At 36.7% G+C, this 16,585-nt stretch overlaps 1 protein-coding gene across 1 annotated transcript in view; it reads right to left on the reverse strand.

The window, feature by feature from the left end:
- tesk2 (testis associated actin remodelling kinase 2) overlaps positions 1-16,585 on the reverse strand; it is a 59,032-nt gene that overhangs the window by 22,148 nt on the left and 20,299 nt on the right. Inside the window, exon 4 of the mRNA XM_022679153.2 lies at positions 4,170-4,218. Within this exon, the coding sequence (XP_022534874.2) occupies positions 4,170-4,218 (49 nt within the window). The remainder of the gene's footprint in view (positions 1-4,169; positions 4,219-16,585) is intronic.

Raw genomic sequence — 16,585 nt, forward strand, 5'->3', positions numbered from 1 at the left:
AACACTGCGGTTTACCTCCCACACAGAGAAAGCACAGGTGTCAAATGCGGTTCCAGGTATTTAGCATTATCGAGGACAGGCCTCACTTTGTTTGTGGTGAGCTGTATGTTAAGAACTGGGGTGTAGATTACAAACGAAGCGGCACATGGTGCTGTATCTATTACTCATCCTGTTCACTCAGGGGAGGTCCACTTCACACAGGAACATGTGCTGATAAATTAAATCATTTCCCAACCAGACTGCCCTATAGATTTGTCACACTTTTACCCTGCAAGTCCCAAAATCAATAGCAATCAATAGCCCATTGTTTCCTGTTTGGACAAAGTGAACATGTGGGCTGAGCGGTTTCAAATAAAATCAGGCCTAAGGGAATACATTTTTGTCTGTCTAATAGAACACACCCCGTGGTCTTTTTTAAGTTGAGGCCAGAGCTGCACAATGTACTGTTTGTTAATGATTACTGATATGTAAATGAACCCTTACTGTTATTATAGTGCAGAAAAGGTTTGCCATCTGAAAATATTCAGCTGAAATAAGCAAAAAGGCAGAATAAAGTATACTAAGCAATGTCTAATTAATATCATAATCTTGTGTCCTCTAACGTTAGGATTTTTCAGCAGAACAGTCACTATTAGTGATGGGAAACTCCTAATGAGGGTGCGGCAATTGGTCTTTTAAATGGGCTAAAATTAGAAATACAAATACAAATGTGAGACAGACAGCAGTGTTTTGCAGCAGTGTTTTGTTCAGCAGTGTTTCTTGCTCAGGAACTCTCCCATGGAAAACATTTTTGACCAGCCTCTAGCTTAGGACTGGATCATTAATTAACACCGATCTTAACTGAGGAGAGTGAGACCTGCAGTTTTTTATATGTTGTTTTGGGTCCTTTTGGGACCTCCTGGATGAGTTGTCCATGCACTTTTGGAGTAATTTCGTTCCTGGGAAGGTTTACTAGTGTTCCATGGTATCATCACTTGTAAATAAAAGCTCCTACTGGTTTGCTTGAGTCCCAAAGCTTTAGAAAATAACTTAACAACCTTCTCCAGAGTAATAGTCAAGACATGAGTATCAAAATCGCAATATAAACTGAAGAGCTTTGAAGAGCTTTTGTCATCACTGAGACATGCAACTCTAAATTTATTCCAGTCTCAAAGATTGAGGTTCTCCATCACAAGTTTTATGCTGCTAAGCTAAAATATCCTTATTAACTAACTTGTTCACTTTACTGTGCAAGAACAGTGAAGGTTTCACTCTTCTTGTCCAGTGAAACTAGCCATTTATCCCCACTGTTTATGTACTAGGGGATATGTGCTGTTTATATATGTTTGGGGGTTAAGGATTACAGCAGCTCTGAGAGGCGCTTATTGTAGAGGCTCATTCGTTATAGGAAGCTATAGTTTCTTGTTTAACCATTATATAGAACCAAGATGCTGACACACAGTTGAAGACACTCATTAACAGCCAGTGTTGTACTTCTTACTATGTGTGCAGGCTCAGTTTGGTACAATTCATTCAAGAGTGCATCTTTCAGGCCATACAATGAGTAGCTTTTAGAACAGCTACACAGCAAATCTAGCAAAACATCTACTGACATAAAATGGTAATGTTTACATTTTGAGCTTTACAGTTGAGTTTTATATGGAAATTTATGGGCTCATAATTATCACTCCATCTCTACCTTATATAAAAATGGAATAAATGAGCCTTACGGGTAACTCTTTCTGTGTTTTGACTACGTTTGTCTTGTTTGGCCTGATACAAGCAAAATTGTTCCTCATTTTGCAGTGTATGGGGAAGTATGAAGATGAAGCTGAGCTATGACACATACTGTAATATGCTGAACATTGACTGTGAGGAAATAATAACACCTTACATTTTAGAAACGATTACTGTCCCATTATCTGACAAATCTCTTTATTCTCCACATTATCTTTAGCTTGTTTTCTGTTGTGCCACTGATGATACCCTAAAAACACTGTTGTGCCCGATACACCGCCCCTCACTTTTAGCCCTAATATCGCACATTCCAGTGCTGTTTTCATAAATACAACTTCTAGCCCCAAGGACATGTGCAGACTCGCATGCTTAAAGGTTACATTCCATTGTTGTTTTCTGCTAAGCCCGGGCGATGCCGCCCCCTACTCTTATTCATCCCCTCCGCACTGCACACACTCAAACACTCACACAGCTAACTTTTAATTAACTCCACTCCTACACAATCACATGCCAGAACAGTAGCATTTATATTTAGCTGCCAAGCTCACCAGGAGCACAGCGAACACAGTCTGAGTGCAGAAGACTTGGAACTTCACTACTGAGCATATAAATATTAATAAAAATGTTAATCTGTATATTATGTATTCTGAATATATATAAAAATAAGAGACCACTTAAAAATGAAGAGTTTCTTTTGATAATAATCTAGAGGAAGATGGATGATCACAAGCCATCAGACCAAACTGAACTGCTTGAATTTTTGCACCAGGAGTAATAAAGTTATCCAAAAGCAGTGTGTAAGACTGGTGGAGGAGAACATGCCAAGATACATGAAAGCTGTGGTAAAAAAAAAAAAAAAAACAGGGTTATTTCATGAAATATCGATTTCTGAAAACTTTATGACTATGAACTTTTCTTTGCATTATTTAAGGTCTGGAAGCCGGGCATCCTTTTTCTTATTTGAGCCATTTCTCATTTTCTGCAAATAAATGCTCAAAATGCTCAATATTTTTATTTGAAATTTGGAAGAAATGTTGTCTGTAGTTTATAGAATAAAACAATAATGTTTATTTTACTCAATCATATATCTATAAATAGCAAAATCAGAGAAACTGATTCAGAAACTGAAGAGGTTTCTTCATTTCTTTCCAGAGCTGTATTTGAGCAACTAATAAAAAAAAATTGGTCAACAAAATAAAAAGTACTTACAGAAACGACAGTAAATCAAACCTAGCTTTAGATGAATGCTAAAATATATATACGTTATTAAATATAAACTAGGAAGAACAATTATTTATTGCTATTGTAGATATGACAATTAATTATATATTTTAAATAACTAAATAAAGGGATTACATTTTAATTAATAATCTTTTTTTTTTGTACTGCCTGTCAGTCCAGTAACACTGTACTATTTACAGAAACAGATATTTACTCGTGTGTGTGTGTGGGTGGGTGGAGGTGCTATTATTAATCCATTGGTGATTGTGCAACTGGCTAAAATTATAGTGCCATTCATTCTTATGTAAACAGACATACGCTTGCACACAACAGACTATGCTGAGGTCAGCAAAACCTATTGAGCTATTGTCCACATGTTGTACAACAAATCAATAACGCAATTATAGTGACAAGGCTAATCAGGGTCTCTTCATAACGCCAGACAGATCAGAGGAATAAAAAAAATATATATATATATAATTTGGATTTAATCAGAATTTAGTCAGAATTAATCTAATTATGTTACTCACTCCACTCAGTGACAGTCATACTTACAAAGAAAGGTCCACTGATCATATGGCATTGATGAAGTGACATAATGTAGACACTCTCTAGTGAGTTTATCTATGGGTGGACTATATATTAAAAATAATATATTACTACACTTAACGACTCTTTTACATGACGTAAATTTAACACCAATTTAGTACTTTTATATTTAGTTAGTTTATTATTTCTTGCTTTATTGTATTTCTTTTTTGGCATACCATATTTTTCACAGTATAAGGCACAGTTAAAACCTTTAATTTTCCCAAAAATCGTCAGTGCGCCTTAAAATCTGGTGCATTTTATGTATGAATTATTTTTTAACATGGCAATATAAAAATAATGAATGATTGGCGTTTTTAGTAATATTTTTAGCTCGAAATCATACTTACTGCACTTTTTTGCAGTTTCTCAGTATTTCACAGCATCCTGTCTAAACCTGGTTTGCCTCAAGATATGACAACACATACAGATAAACTTCGCTTGAGGCCTTCTAGGCAAGCGGCCACATGACCACAGGAAAACAACACAGTCCTGGAGGATAAACAGTGAGGTTGCAGTGAGGTGTAGTGGGCTCTGAAGGTATTTGGACAGAAGTAGGTGTGTGTGTGTGTGTGTGTGGTGCAGGGGGTGGTTTGGAGGGGTAGTGGAAGCTTGTCTGTGCCTGCCCCGGAGGCTCCTCTTACCTCTGTGAGGGCATGGAGCTGACCTTCCTGCACACACACTCCCATAAACCTGCAAAAAACAAACAACAACTTGGTCAAAACAGCTATTCTTTATGTGCTGATGTGAATAACTGATGAAAATATCAACACATACAAACATACACAATATCCCATTTCTTTTCTATGTATTCGTTCAGCAAAATACATGTTCGGCATCTGAACTTTGAGAAAATATATTAACAAAAACTACAAAACAGAGTTTTACCTCAGTTAAAGTCTGAAATAGAAATGCTTTGAAACTACTTCTGTGGAAAACGAAGTTAAACATTGAAAACACAAATAATTTTCATGACAGCATCAATATGCAAATATTATGAACAATATAGTATGTACTAATAATTAGGCAATAAGAGAGGGAGTCCTATAACATTATAGCATGAACCTCCAGTGTACTATTTTTGATTATACCACAGCTTCCTTATTGCTTTTTTTAAAGATTTTGAGTTATAAAGGGCAAGAAAATACGATTTATTTAGTTATTAACACTCCACTGTTTGTAGCTGCGCTGTTTGGCTTGTAAGCGCTGCATTGTTGCTAGGTTCCCTGTATGTTGCGGAGTAATACATGAAGAGCTTCGGTTATAGTGCATTACCGGCTGATAACGGCACCCACAGGACTCCTCTCAGCCAATCACATTGCAGGGTCGGAACTATCTGTGGTATAATTTGGATTATTGTAACTCACCAATAAGTTTATTATATTAAATGCTATTAGACAAGACAAGACAAGATGACAGGATATTTTTTTGCAATATTTACAATTTTTCCTTAGGGTTTCCATGACTGTAAAACAAATAAAATTTTAATAACCTCCAGAACACAAGGAGACCCTAAAGAGGGCTTTGTGGATTATTGAAACAGCCTCTCATACATCTGATGCAAAAGTGATAATTGTTTACTTCAGAACTTTCAACAAACAAACTCCAAAAATTCAAACCTTAACCAATTCAAAATTTCCCTTTGTTCCATAATTTTGGCAAAATGTCAGCTAAAGCTGAATCACAGATGGAAGCACGCATCCCACAAATTGTCCCCTGCATCCAAGAACAAGGATATTCCTTGACAGTTCTGGAAAACGAGCAGTCCAGAACATCTCACTGTAGCTCCTGCAGTGAGAGAAGCTGGCATCCCCCCTGAGTGAGACCCAGCCAGACGAGTGCTGATAGGAACAGCTCAGTATAATAGATAACACTTAAGAGGCGGTAGCACTCGAAGTGTGAGTGCGGCAGCAGCACGGCCTTCATTTCCATTTTCACTTCATTTTACACATCGCGTGCCATCTGGAAGACTGCTTAAGATTCTGCGATTATCTGGAACAGATTTACGGTAGCTGCTTACATTTCCCAGCGTCAGAACACGGGGGTTTCACACACACACACCTCCAAGTGTTGGTGAGACAGTAAGTGAGATTTCTGCAAATAATAAAAAAAAGTTTTTTTTTGTTTTTTTTTGCGGACAGAAAAGGTGCAGTTGTTCAGGCATTTCTCGTTTTGCATAAGAAAGGGTTTTTCAGATCAAATGTCCAATAAAATTCTTCCTAAAGCTTGACTTTGACCCCAAAAGAACACTAATATTGTTCAACCGCAGAGACAGGGCACTACAGTTACATGTTGACTCACTAATCTACTAACCTGCCATCTACAGAGCATTCAAAAAGTACTTATTCATTACTCACAGGGTCAAATGTACCGTACCAGCAAATTTACTGTATACTAATTAGGCGCATGTTGACTTTGACGTGAAAAATTCAGTACCTATTAATTATTAAATTCGTACTAATTATGCAGTGCCTACTATTTTTTCTATAATTACTAATTATTCTTTACCTCTTAGTTATTCAATTATTACTTAATCAGTACTCACATTATTAATGTAACAGCAAATTTACTGTATACCAATTAGGTGTGTTTTGACTTAAGCCATATCCAACGGAATTAGTTTCTCAGGGGGTCCTGGGATAGTTTTCTCTTTTATGGGGGATCCTCTGTGATTTTATTCCCATCCGGAACGACCATGTATGTGTTTTTCTCAGAAAATTACAGGCTGAATTACCTACTGTTTTTCGCTAAACTCTGTGGTCCTACAGTAATTTTATTTCCGCCTGGACGCACATCTCTGAGTCTCATCACCTCACGTTTAATAAAATAGCTATTTGTCCACTGCCAAGCACCGTAATTACACTTTGGGCGCATGTTTCCATGGAGAGCCAAGTAAACACAACAACGAGTGGAAATGGAGGACCTACTGAACGCAAAAAAAACTCATTGGTCCTCCTGTTTTTTCAATTGCAGTCCAGATGCAAGAGATTTATCACTGAGTTGAAGTGTGAAATGTTTAAGGTTTTAGACATGTAAAATTCAGTACCTACTAATTATTCAATTAGTGCTAATTATGCAGTGCCTACTAATTATTATTTACCTCTTAGTTATTCAATAAGTATTAAGGACTAACTATTGTGTATGTAATAATGATCCAATAAGTACCAGTTATTCAGTACTTAGTAATTATTCAATTTGTCTTAAGTATGCAGTACCTACTTTTTTATAGTATAATTATTTATTTTACAAGTATAATTATACAATAAGCACTAACTCTGCAGTAACTACAAATTATTGAACCAATACTAGTTATTCAGCATCTAATAATTATTCAATACCAACTAATTGGGTATTTTCAATACATTCTAGTTATTTAATTAATAATAACTACTTATTCAATAAAGGAAAAAAAATAACCATTCAGAACCTAATGTTGTAATCCTTTATCAATATCTTCAATTAAAATATACCCCCCAAAAATATAATCGAGCAATTGATGAGCCAAGACAACTCTGATATCAGAGTTTAGATCAGGAGAAGCTAACGCTGTTAACACTAGATTTGAAATGTCACCACAAAACAGTAAGTAAGTGTCTCTTACACTTTTGGTTTAGTGTGGTTTAGAACATGTTATGATCTTTTTTAGCCTATGAAGAGAAGTCTACAATGGGATATGCTTGGCTAACACTGCTAGCAAACACTGGATTGGATGGTCTTCTATCTCAGCTCTGTAGGCTTATGCTCACATCTCAATGTATTTACTTCAAAATCTGTCATTTATTAAAAGTACATGACCAGAGCTTATTTATACATTTAAGACAACACAATTAAGTTTAACCTTTCTGAACATAACTACTCCTATAGTGCACATAATTATAACACATACAGAGCTGAGGTCAAATAGTTCTGGTTATTCGTTGCGGCAGCTCCTTCTGCATTTAGCTATGAGAAGAAGTATTTTTTTTTATAAGTCAGCCCTACAGTGATCTAAACCACATTGATGTGTTTGTGCAGATGAGTTGAGAAACTGGTCACAGTCTGCATAACTCCAGCATGCATTAGCAATGTTAGCCTTTAGCCTAGCATCTCCTACTGCAAAAGAGCGTTTTTTCTAAGATTTTATGAGGCTGTTATTTATGTTCTGGTTACAGCCCTATTTGGGTGGGAATTGTTTGACATGGGGAGGTGGGATAAGCAACTATTATCAGAGCTTCTAAGTCATTTTGCTTACATCTGATTGCAGTATTTTACCCTTTACCTTTTATAAAATGAGCCATAAAAATGACCTTAGGTTTTATTAATCATGTGCAAATTGACACATGGGTAAATATTCAATCAAACAATGTTTTTGTAGATTTTCTATAGTACACATTAAGTTCAAATCTGTGGCAAACCTCCGGTGATTTACAAATATACAACACTCAAATTCAGAAGATGTGTCAAAGGATTCAGATGCACAAAACTTTTGAAAGCTTTAGGTAGGTAAGTCATTATTATAGCATAGCATGCAGCCTAGATACCGGTTATAATAACTGCTAATGTTCAAACAAAAAAATATGTCATCATTACTTTAAGTGGGTTATTAGTAGAGGTAAGAAAATATTGAAACTGAAGAATCGCAATATTGTTTTTTTTTATGTTGCATTGATTCTCAAAACCATAATCAATATCAATTTTTAATAAATATTTTACATGGGAAATATTGGTGGCAGGCAGTGATTCATTTCCTTTTATGTTTAAATCCAGACCATTGGAAAAGGTGTTGTACTCTGTCGATAGATCTCACCGATCTGATTATATAGAAAGCAAACTTTTCTTTAACTCTTATTTTATGCATAAAATATTGTGTTTTTTTTCATACCATAACATATCTCAACTTGCTTACATTATTGCACAACTGCGAAATATGGAACCATCATACGTATTTTGAGACGATGGCAGTACGTAAATCAAGTAGCCCCTCCCATCTCAGTCATTTATGCAGAGATTTCTTATCCCAAGCAAGTCAGTCATAAATTTACAGACGTCCTGTAGTAAAAATACTTTACCCCGCCTCCCCAGGTAAAAATAATCTTGTCCGTGAATAGGACTTACGCCAGACATCTTTGTGGAATGCAGCCTGGTTCATTTTCAACAGGACAAACATGAGGAAACATGAACCCGTAGATTTTACTAAGTCACATTCCATGTGGATGTCCCCCTTGTGGATGCACATGCGTCTTACGGCAGTACAGAGGTGAACAGCTGAACAGCTTGTTGCTTCTGTATGTCCCCACACGCCAGAAGGTACACAATACCCTGATTTGGTTGCGGCTTCAGGGAGTTAAGGCTCTATAAACTTCACATCCTGATGTTTACTGCTGGTCCTGGTTGGGTTTTATTATTATTTCTTTAAACAAAGGTCTCCTCAGACCACTCGTCAGTGCTAGGGGCCCTCCACCCCCGTTCAGGGAGATGCAACAATGGCACGATTGTAAAAAAACACACAGACCCTCTCTCTATCTCACCCTCTGGTTCTTTCCCCCACTCGCTCTCTCGCTCTCTATATATCGGCTGCTGTACAAACACTGAGCGGGGCATCGCAAAAATAGAGAGCCCAAAACAACCCACACGGGGAGTCCACTCGGTCTGAACTGGAGATCCATTTATAGACAAATGTGCACATGCACGAAAGCTCCGAGCTTTACGAGACTGCCGCCCTCCACAGCCAGCTGAGACTGGCCCAGACGCTGGAAACTCTTTTTACTGGAAACGAGAGACTCAGCTTTATATTCAAGCCTTTTCGTCTCATGTGTACAACAATCGTGACCGGCTAACCCTCGGTCATCAAATATTGCTCTAAATCTGGCGTCTAACTGATGCTACCGGGATAAGATTAGCCTCCACTGTTTATTCTAAAGTGGGAAAGGTTATGTGGACATACTACTCAAATGGCCCCCAAGAGGCATGAAGCAATCAGTAAACCAACATAAGGAGCAGCTCTATAAACAGCACCCAAGTTCACAAAAAAGGGAAGTCGTTAAATAACACTTGCTATTTGAATAGTAGCTACTTGGGTTGATCCAGGCACTTTTAAATAGCTTTGGGTGGGGTATCAACTAATAGACTAATTTCAAAGCAGTTAGAGTCTGTTTTAACTGTGGTCTTCAAAGCAGCATCAACACTGCCATTAAAAGACATTACTAGCCAGCCGGCAGCATCGAGGAGAATTTTCATGAGGTAATTTAAAGAGTTCAGTTAGAGTCTGCAGTGTGGAACTGTTTTTCATTCAAACATGAAATCATAATATAATACCTAAAAACTAGATTAAACTATCATGGATGTGCTCTTCTTTGTGTTTAAACCACCACTGAATAGCGTGTTCAGAACTAAGTGAAGGCTACTGGAGCGGAACTGCTAATACATTCACACAATCTAAAAACACAAATCCTAGGTCACTCATCACTAATAAAAATTATTAATTTAAAAAGTGACAAACAAAAAGATGTCCCTCAATTAGACTGCAGTGTTTTAAAGGAGCATCATTACTTACTTAAATAAGTCAGTCCAGAATAGGGGTGCGCCATATCCAATCTGCCAAGTTATCAATTTTAAAACTATAAAACGATATATATATACATATATATATATATATGTATACATATATACATATATATATATATATGTATATATGTATATATATATATATACATACACTACCGTTCAAAAGTTTGGGGTCACATTGAAACGTCCTTATTTTTGAAGGAAAAGCATTGTACTTTTCAATGAAGATAACTTTAAACTAGTCCTAACTTTAAACAAATACACTCTGTACATTGCTAATGTGGTAAATGACTATTCTAGCTGCAAATGTCTGGTTTTGGTGCAATATCTACATAGGTGTATAGAGGCCCATTTCCAGCAACTATCACTCCAGTGTTCTAATGGTACAATGGGTTTGCTCATTGGCTCAGAAGGCTAATTGATGATTAGAAAACCCTTGTGCAATCATGTTCACACACCTGAAAACAGTCTAGCTCATTACAGAAGCTACAAAACTGACCTTCCTTTGAGCAGATTGAGTTTCTGGAGCATCACATTTGTGGGGTCAATTAAATGCTCAAAATGGACAGAAAAAGAGAACTTTCATCTGAAACTCGACAGTCTATTCTTGTTCTTAGAAATGAAGGCTATTCCATGCGAGAAATTGCTAAGGAATTGAAGATTTCCTACAACGGTGTGTACTACTCCCTTCAGAGGACAGCACAAACAGGCTCTAACCAGAGTAGAAAAGAAGTGGGAGGCCGCATTGCACAACTAAGCAAGAAGATAAGTACATTAGAGTCTCTAGTTTGAGAAACAGACGCCTCACAGGTCCCCAACTGGCATCTTCATTAAATAGTACCCGCAAACACCAGTGTCAACATCTACAGTGAAGAGGCGGCTGCGGGATTTTGGGCTTCAGGGCAGAGTGGCAAAGAAAAAGCCATATCTGAGACTGGCTAATAAAAGAAAAAGATTAAGATGGGCAAAAGAACACAGACATTGGACAGAGGAAGACTGGAAAAAAGTGTTGTGGACGGATGAATCCAAGTTTGAGGTGTTTGGATCACAAAGAAGAACGTTTGTGAGACGCAGAACAAATGAAAAGATGCTGGAAGAATGCCTGACGCCATCTGTTAGGCATGGTGGAGGTAATGTGATGGTCTTGGGTTGCTTTGGTGCTGGTAAGGTGGGAGATTTGTACAGGGTAAAAGGGATTCTGAATAAGGAAGGCTATCACTCCATTTTGCAACGCCATGCCATACCCAGTGGACAGCGCCTGATCGGAGCCAATTTCGTCCTACAACAGGACAATGACCCTAAACACACCTCCAAATTGTGCAAGAACTATTTACAGCAGAAGCAGGCAGCTGGTATTCTATTGGTAATGGAGTGGCCAGCGCAGTCACCAGATCTGAACCCCATTGAGCTGTTGTGGGAGCAGCTTGACCGTATGGTACGCCAGAAGTGCCCATCCAACCAATCCAACTTGTGGGAGCTGCTTCTAGAAGCGTGGGGTGCAATTTCTCCAGCTTACCTCAACAAATTAACAGCTAGAATGCCAAAGGTGTGCAATGCTGTAATTGCTGCAAATGGAGGATTCTTTGATGAAAGCAAAGTTTGATGTAAAAACAATGTTATTTCAAATACAAATAATTATTTCTAACCTTGTCAATGTCTTGACTCTATTTTCTATTCATTTCACAACGTATGGTGGTGAATAAGTGTGACTTTTCATGGAAAACACAAAATTGTTTGAGTGACCCCAAAATTTTGAACGGTAGTGTATATATATATATATATATATATATATATATATATATATATATATATATATATATATATATATATATATATATATATATATTTTTTTTTTTTTTTTTTTTTTTTACCAAATTAAGAGCCTCTGGAATATAATCAAGCAGAAGCTGAACTGCTTGAATTTTTCTTATAAAGTGGTATAAAGTTATCCAAAAGCAGTGTGTAAGACTGGTGGAGGAGAACATGCCAAGACACATGAAAACTGTGGTTAAAATCCAGTGTTATTCCACCTAATATTGATTTCTAAACTCTTAAAACTTTATGAATATGAACTTGTTTTCTTTGCATTATTTGAGGTCTGATAACTCTTTTTTTTTTTTGCATCTTTTTTGTTGTCATTTTATCCATTTCTCATTTTCTGCAAAGAAGTGCTCTAAATGACAATATTTGTATTTGGAATTTGAGAGAAATGTTGTCCAGAGTTTATAGAATAAAACAACAAATGTTCATTTTACTCAAACATATATCTATAAACAGCAAAATCAGAGAAACTGATTCAGAAACTGAAGTGTTTTTTTATTTTTTTTCCAGAGCTGTATATAAAGTCAGAATGTCTCATTATATGAACTGTTATTAAAAATAAAGGGAGTTTACTTTAGTATTAATCTTCAGCACATCTTATCTAAACTGTACAAAACACAAAGATATGATCAAACTGGATCGTATCGGCTGATACTCTGCATTAAGAGACCTGGATCAGTGGCCAAAATAATCTGACCAAAAAATACCTACTAGCTACCATACCTAGCAGATACTTAATATTAAACGTTTTGAATAATGCACAATATTTCAATGTTATACTAAAGTATAAATTGTAACTATGTAATTTTGCCTCCGAATCAAACATGCTGAATTTCATTTCATGGAAAATTGTGGGCTTGTCAAGAAAAAACTTTTAAATAATCTGCTCTTTGTTAATGTTATGGCCCAACAAACATAGGATAACCAAGTCTAGCCTATACTAGCTAATTATTCTCAGGTGTGGACATAGATAGTTGTTTCTGCCTTCTCTGGGTCTTTTTGAACACATTAAGTGGTTAGCCTGCTAACTAGCTGAATAGAAATGTACCTGATGGGTCCTTTTCCCTTCTACAACTGACTGTAGCATTAGCTGTTAGCTGCTTCTCACGCTGTGGTTCCCCTGAGATGCTAGCTCCAGTTAGCCCTTCTTCTTCTTCTTCTTCTTCTTCTTCTTCTTCTTCTTCTTCTTCTTCTTCTCCAGTCAGTCTAGCATTGGCTTTAGCCTCTTTGGCATCACTACCATATTCTCCCAAAGTAGCTGTTGCATTCAGTTTTTCAAGGCTTTCTTACTAGCAGGCTAAATGTGTGTAAATGCTGGGGCTGTAAATATATGAAGAAGTCAATCCTGTGGTTAGCCAGCTAGCTAGCTGAATAGAAAATGTACCTGATATGCCCTTCTCCTTTCTACAACTGACTGTAGCATTAGCTGTTAGCTGCTTCTCATGCTGTGGTTCCCCTGGCGTCCCCACACAGAAAACCCACAGAGATGCTAGCTCCAGTTAGCCCTTCTTCTTCTTCTTCTTTTTCTCCACTCAGACTAGCATTAGCTTTAGCATCTTTTGCATCACAACCTTATTCTCCCAAAGTAGCTGTTGCATTCAGTTTTTAAAGGATTTCTTACTAGCAGGCTAAATGTGTCTAAATGTTGGGGCTGTAAATATATGACGAAGTAAATCCTGTTATGTAACAGTTTTGGAACTGTTCCGGAACTGGACTGTTTTCCAGTATTATCTTTTCTGGTTGCTTTGAATATTTAACAGCAAAACAATGTATTTGAGATTCACGGCATGTCAGTTCCATGTACCATACTAATTATTCAACTATTCCAAAACAGACACAACATTCTATTCTAGGGCCTTTCTAATGTGTTATTATGAAACAGATGTTACTGGCTTTATGCTCCATTTCCAAGATTAAAATAGCTGTTCATGTTTTGACCTGGTCCTGTCTAAGTCCAAAGAATTCTTTGGGATTGATAAGCGATGCCATGCTAGCTTATCGATCAAAGAAAGCCGACTGGAATAGAGACAATCATAACAAGCTACAAGACAAAATGAATTAAACGGGATAAACGTCTGTTGGAATTAAAACAAACTATTAACAACCCATTAATCCTATATGAAATAATAAGGATTGTTGTTTTACAACAGCTAATTTAATTCATTTTATGTGTTTCAATAACAGAGACATTGATATCACTCTCATTCAAGTCTCGGCCAGCATGTCCTGTTTGCTTCAGATATGATCAGAAATGCCAGAGAGACATCTGATACCCAGAAAGACAAGAAGTTGTTTTTTCTTCACTTGAAAAGTAAAAATAGTGAAAAAAAACACCTTCCATTTATAGCTCCAAAGCTCCTCATTTGTACACCACCGTCAACAATACAAACTGTGCTGTGTTCAGTAAGAAGTAACAGAAAGATAAAGTCTTAGCAAGGCTGGAAAAATGAAGCATTCAGTTTTCATTTTAACATTCATCGATCCACAGTCTCACATGTTCACCGGAAATATGTTATAGAAGGCATTACAACCCACAGTGGACAGCACAGTAGGTGGTAATGATCGCAACCTGTGTTGCTAACCGTTAGGGCTGAACGATATATTGTTTAAGCATAGTCATCGCAATGTGCGCATGTGTAATAGTCACACTGCAGCACGTGCAATGTCATTTAAGGCAATTAAATCAAACACGTCATGTTGCAATGTTTTGATTCTTGACACAAGTAGTAGATACACAGCGCTGTCTCTGTGTCTGTGTGAGTGACAGGCTGCTGCTGCATGAGAAGCGTGAGGGGGAGGGGAAATGCGAGGGGGGGGCAGGAGTAAACATGAGGTAACCGCATGGCCTCCATCCATAAGGTTGGGCACGTGCTTGTAAACGCACGTGTCAAAAGTAATGCACCTCAGTTCAGCAGTTTTGCGCAGATATTTCCAGTTACAGCTGAATTCACGCTTTTATTCCTAGAAAATTACCTTTTAAAAGGCCATTAAAATAACTGCTTACTATTTTGCTGTTTGCCTCAGGTTTTGATTGCTCAGTGCTGACTCAGCTCTTGATCTGTCCAGACGCGTGACACGGGGCTGGTGACATCATGGGCCCTGAATTGTTTAATACTGTTTTATATATTGTCAAAAAAAAAAGTGCATATTTCTATGGCGTGTAACATGGAGCAACATCAGAGATTAACCTTTGTTAATAGCTTTGATAAGCTTGGTTCTGAGTAATAAATCAGGTTAAACTGCACCTGAACCACTGTTTAGCTCAAACATGCTGATAAGCACAAGTACAGCTGATAGTTGGGTTGTATCGAGGACAAATTACAGACGTGAGAGATTGCACCTTACCATGATTTTACCATTTGTACAAATTGCTAGACCTAAAATCCAAAGGCCTAAAACTATGCACATTTGTGGCACATTTTAGCAAAACTGAGAACATTTCCCTCAAAGTTCATTTCAGTCCAAGTGTCTTTACACCACTAACACTTAACACGAGCCAGCAACCTGATCTCATCCTCCTATCTGGTCCACATTCTTTCATTCATGGTTAGGAATGTTACCTTTGACTGAAGTAATCCTTTAAAGGCTTGATCAGACACCAGCCTCCAGCCTGAAGGCACAGACAACCTCAACTACCAAAAACAAGGTCAAGGAGAGAAAGCCAAGACTGTCCTTTCAAGTCCTTGATCTCTGTGTGATCTAAACTAAGGACAATGTTTCAACCCATCCATTCTTAATTGATTCCTGACCTGCTTTCAGAGGGACACAACACAAAGGGGTCACGCGTGTCTCCAGCACAAAAGAAGACAAAGTGACAGGAACTGAAGACAAAGCCATCCATCTAAGGCCTCCCTAAAGGATTACACTGATATGAGGCCACTGAGTAAAGTAATTGAATTCACTAAGCCACAGTGTATGGAAAGATGTATGAATTATTAACACACATTTTGTATCAATACGTTTTCGCTATAAACATTTGGAACATACATATACAGTAAATAATCTGGGTAGCTACGAGACGTTTTTTTGGACAACATGGCCACATGCCCATGTGTTTAGTATTACAAGCTGTTCATTCCCTGAAGTGTTACACTGCACTACTTACACTTTGATGAGTGTACGTAATGAAAGTTTAAAAGTACTAAAATGTTACTGTACTGTACATTGTTGAATATTTTTCTTTAGAGTCATTTATTAACTATGTTTTTTGTGTGATTAAAATAATGTAACTATATTAATAATAAAAATATATATTATATATATTTATTGGCTATGATTTTTGGGTGATTAAAACTACGTAACCATATTAATGATATTATATATATATATATATATATATATATATATATATATATATATATATATACGTATATATATATATATGTATATATATACGTATATATATATATATATATATATATATATATATATATTTCATAACTTCCTCTAATCATCATCTTCTCTTCTATTCTGCAACAAAAACACTGTTTTGTGTCATAGAAACCCATTATTTAAAATGGCGTATTAATATTCGTTTTTAAATATTAGACTTTAAACTTAAACTGGTTATTACTGGAAGGTATTGTGTCACCGGAATAATATGTAGATTGATCACTGGCAAAAGTATTTTTGGAAAATAATTAAATTATAATTAAAATGATTTACAAGCTGCATATGCGATTTCCAGGCCATTAAA

The sequence above is a fragment of the Astyanax mexicanus genome, chromosome 4, assembly GCF_023375975.1.
Source record: "Astyanax mexicanus isolate ESR-SI-001 chromosome 4, AstMex3_surface, whole genome shotgun sequence".
NCBI classification, from domain to species: domain Eukaryota; kingdom Metazoa; phylum Chordata; class Actinopteri; order Characiformes; family Acestrorhamphidae; genus Astyanax; species Astyanax mexicanus.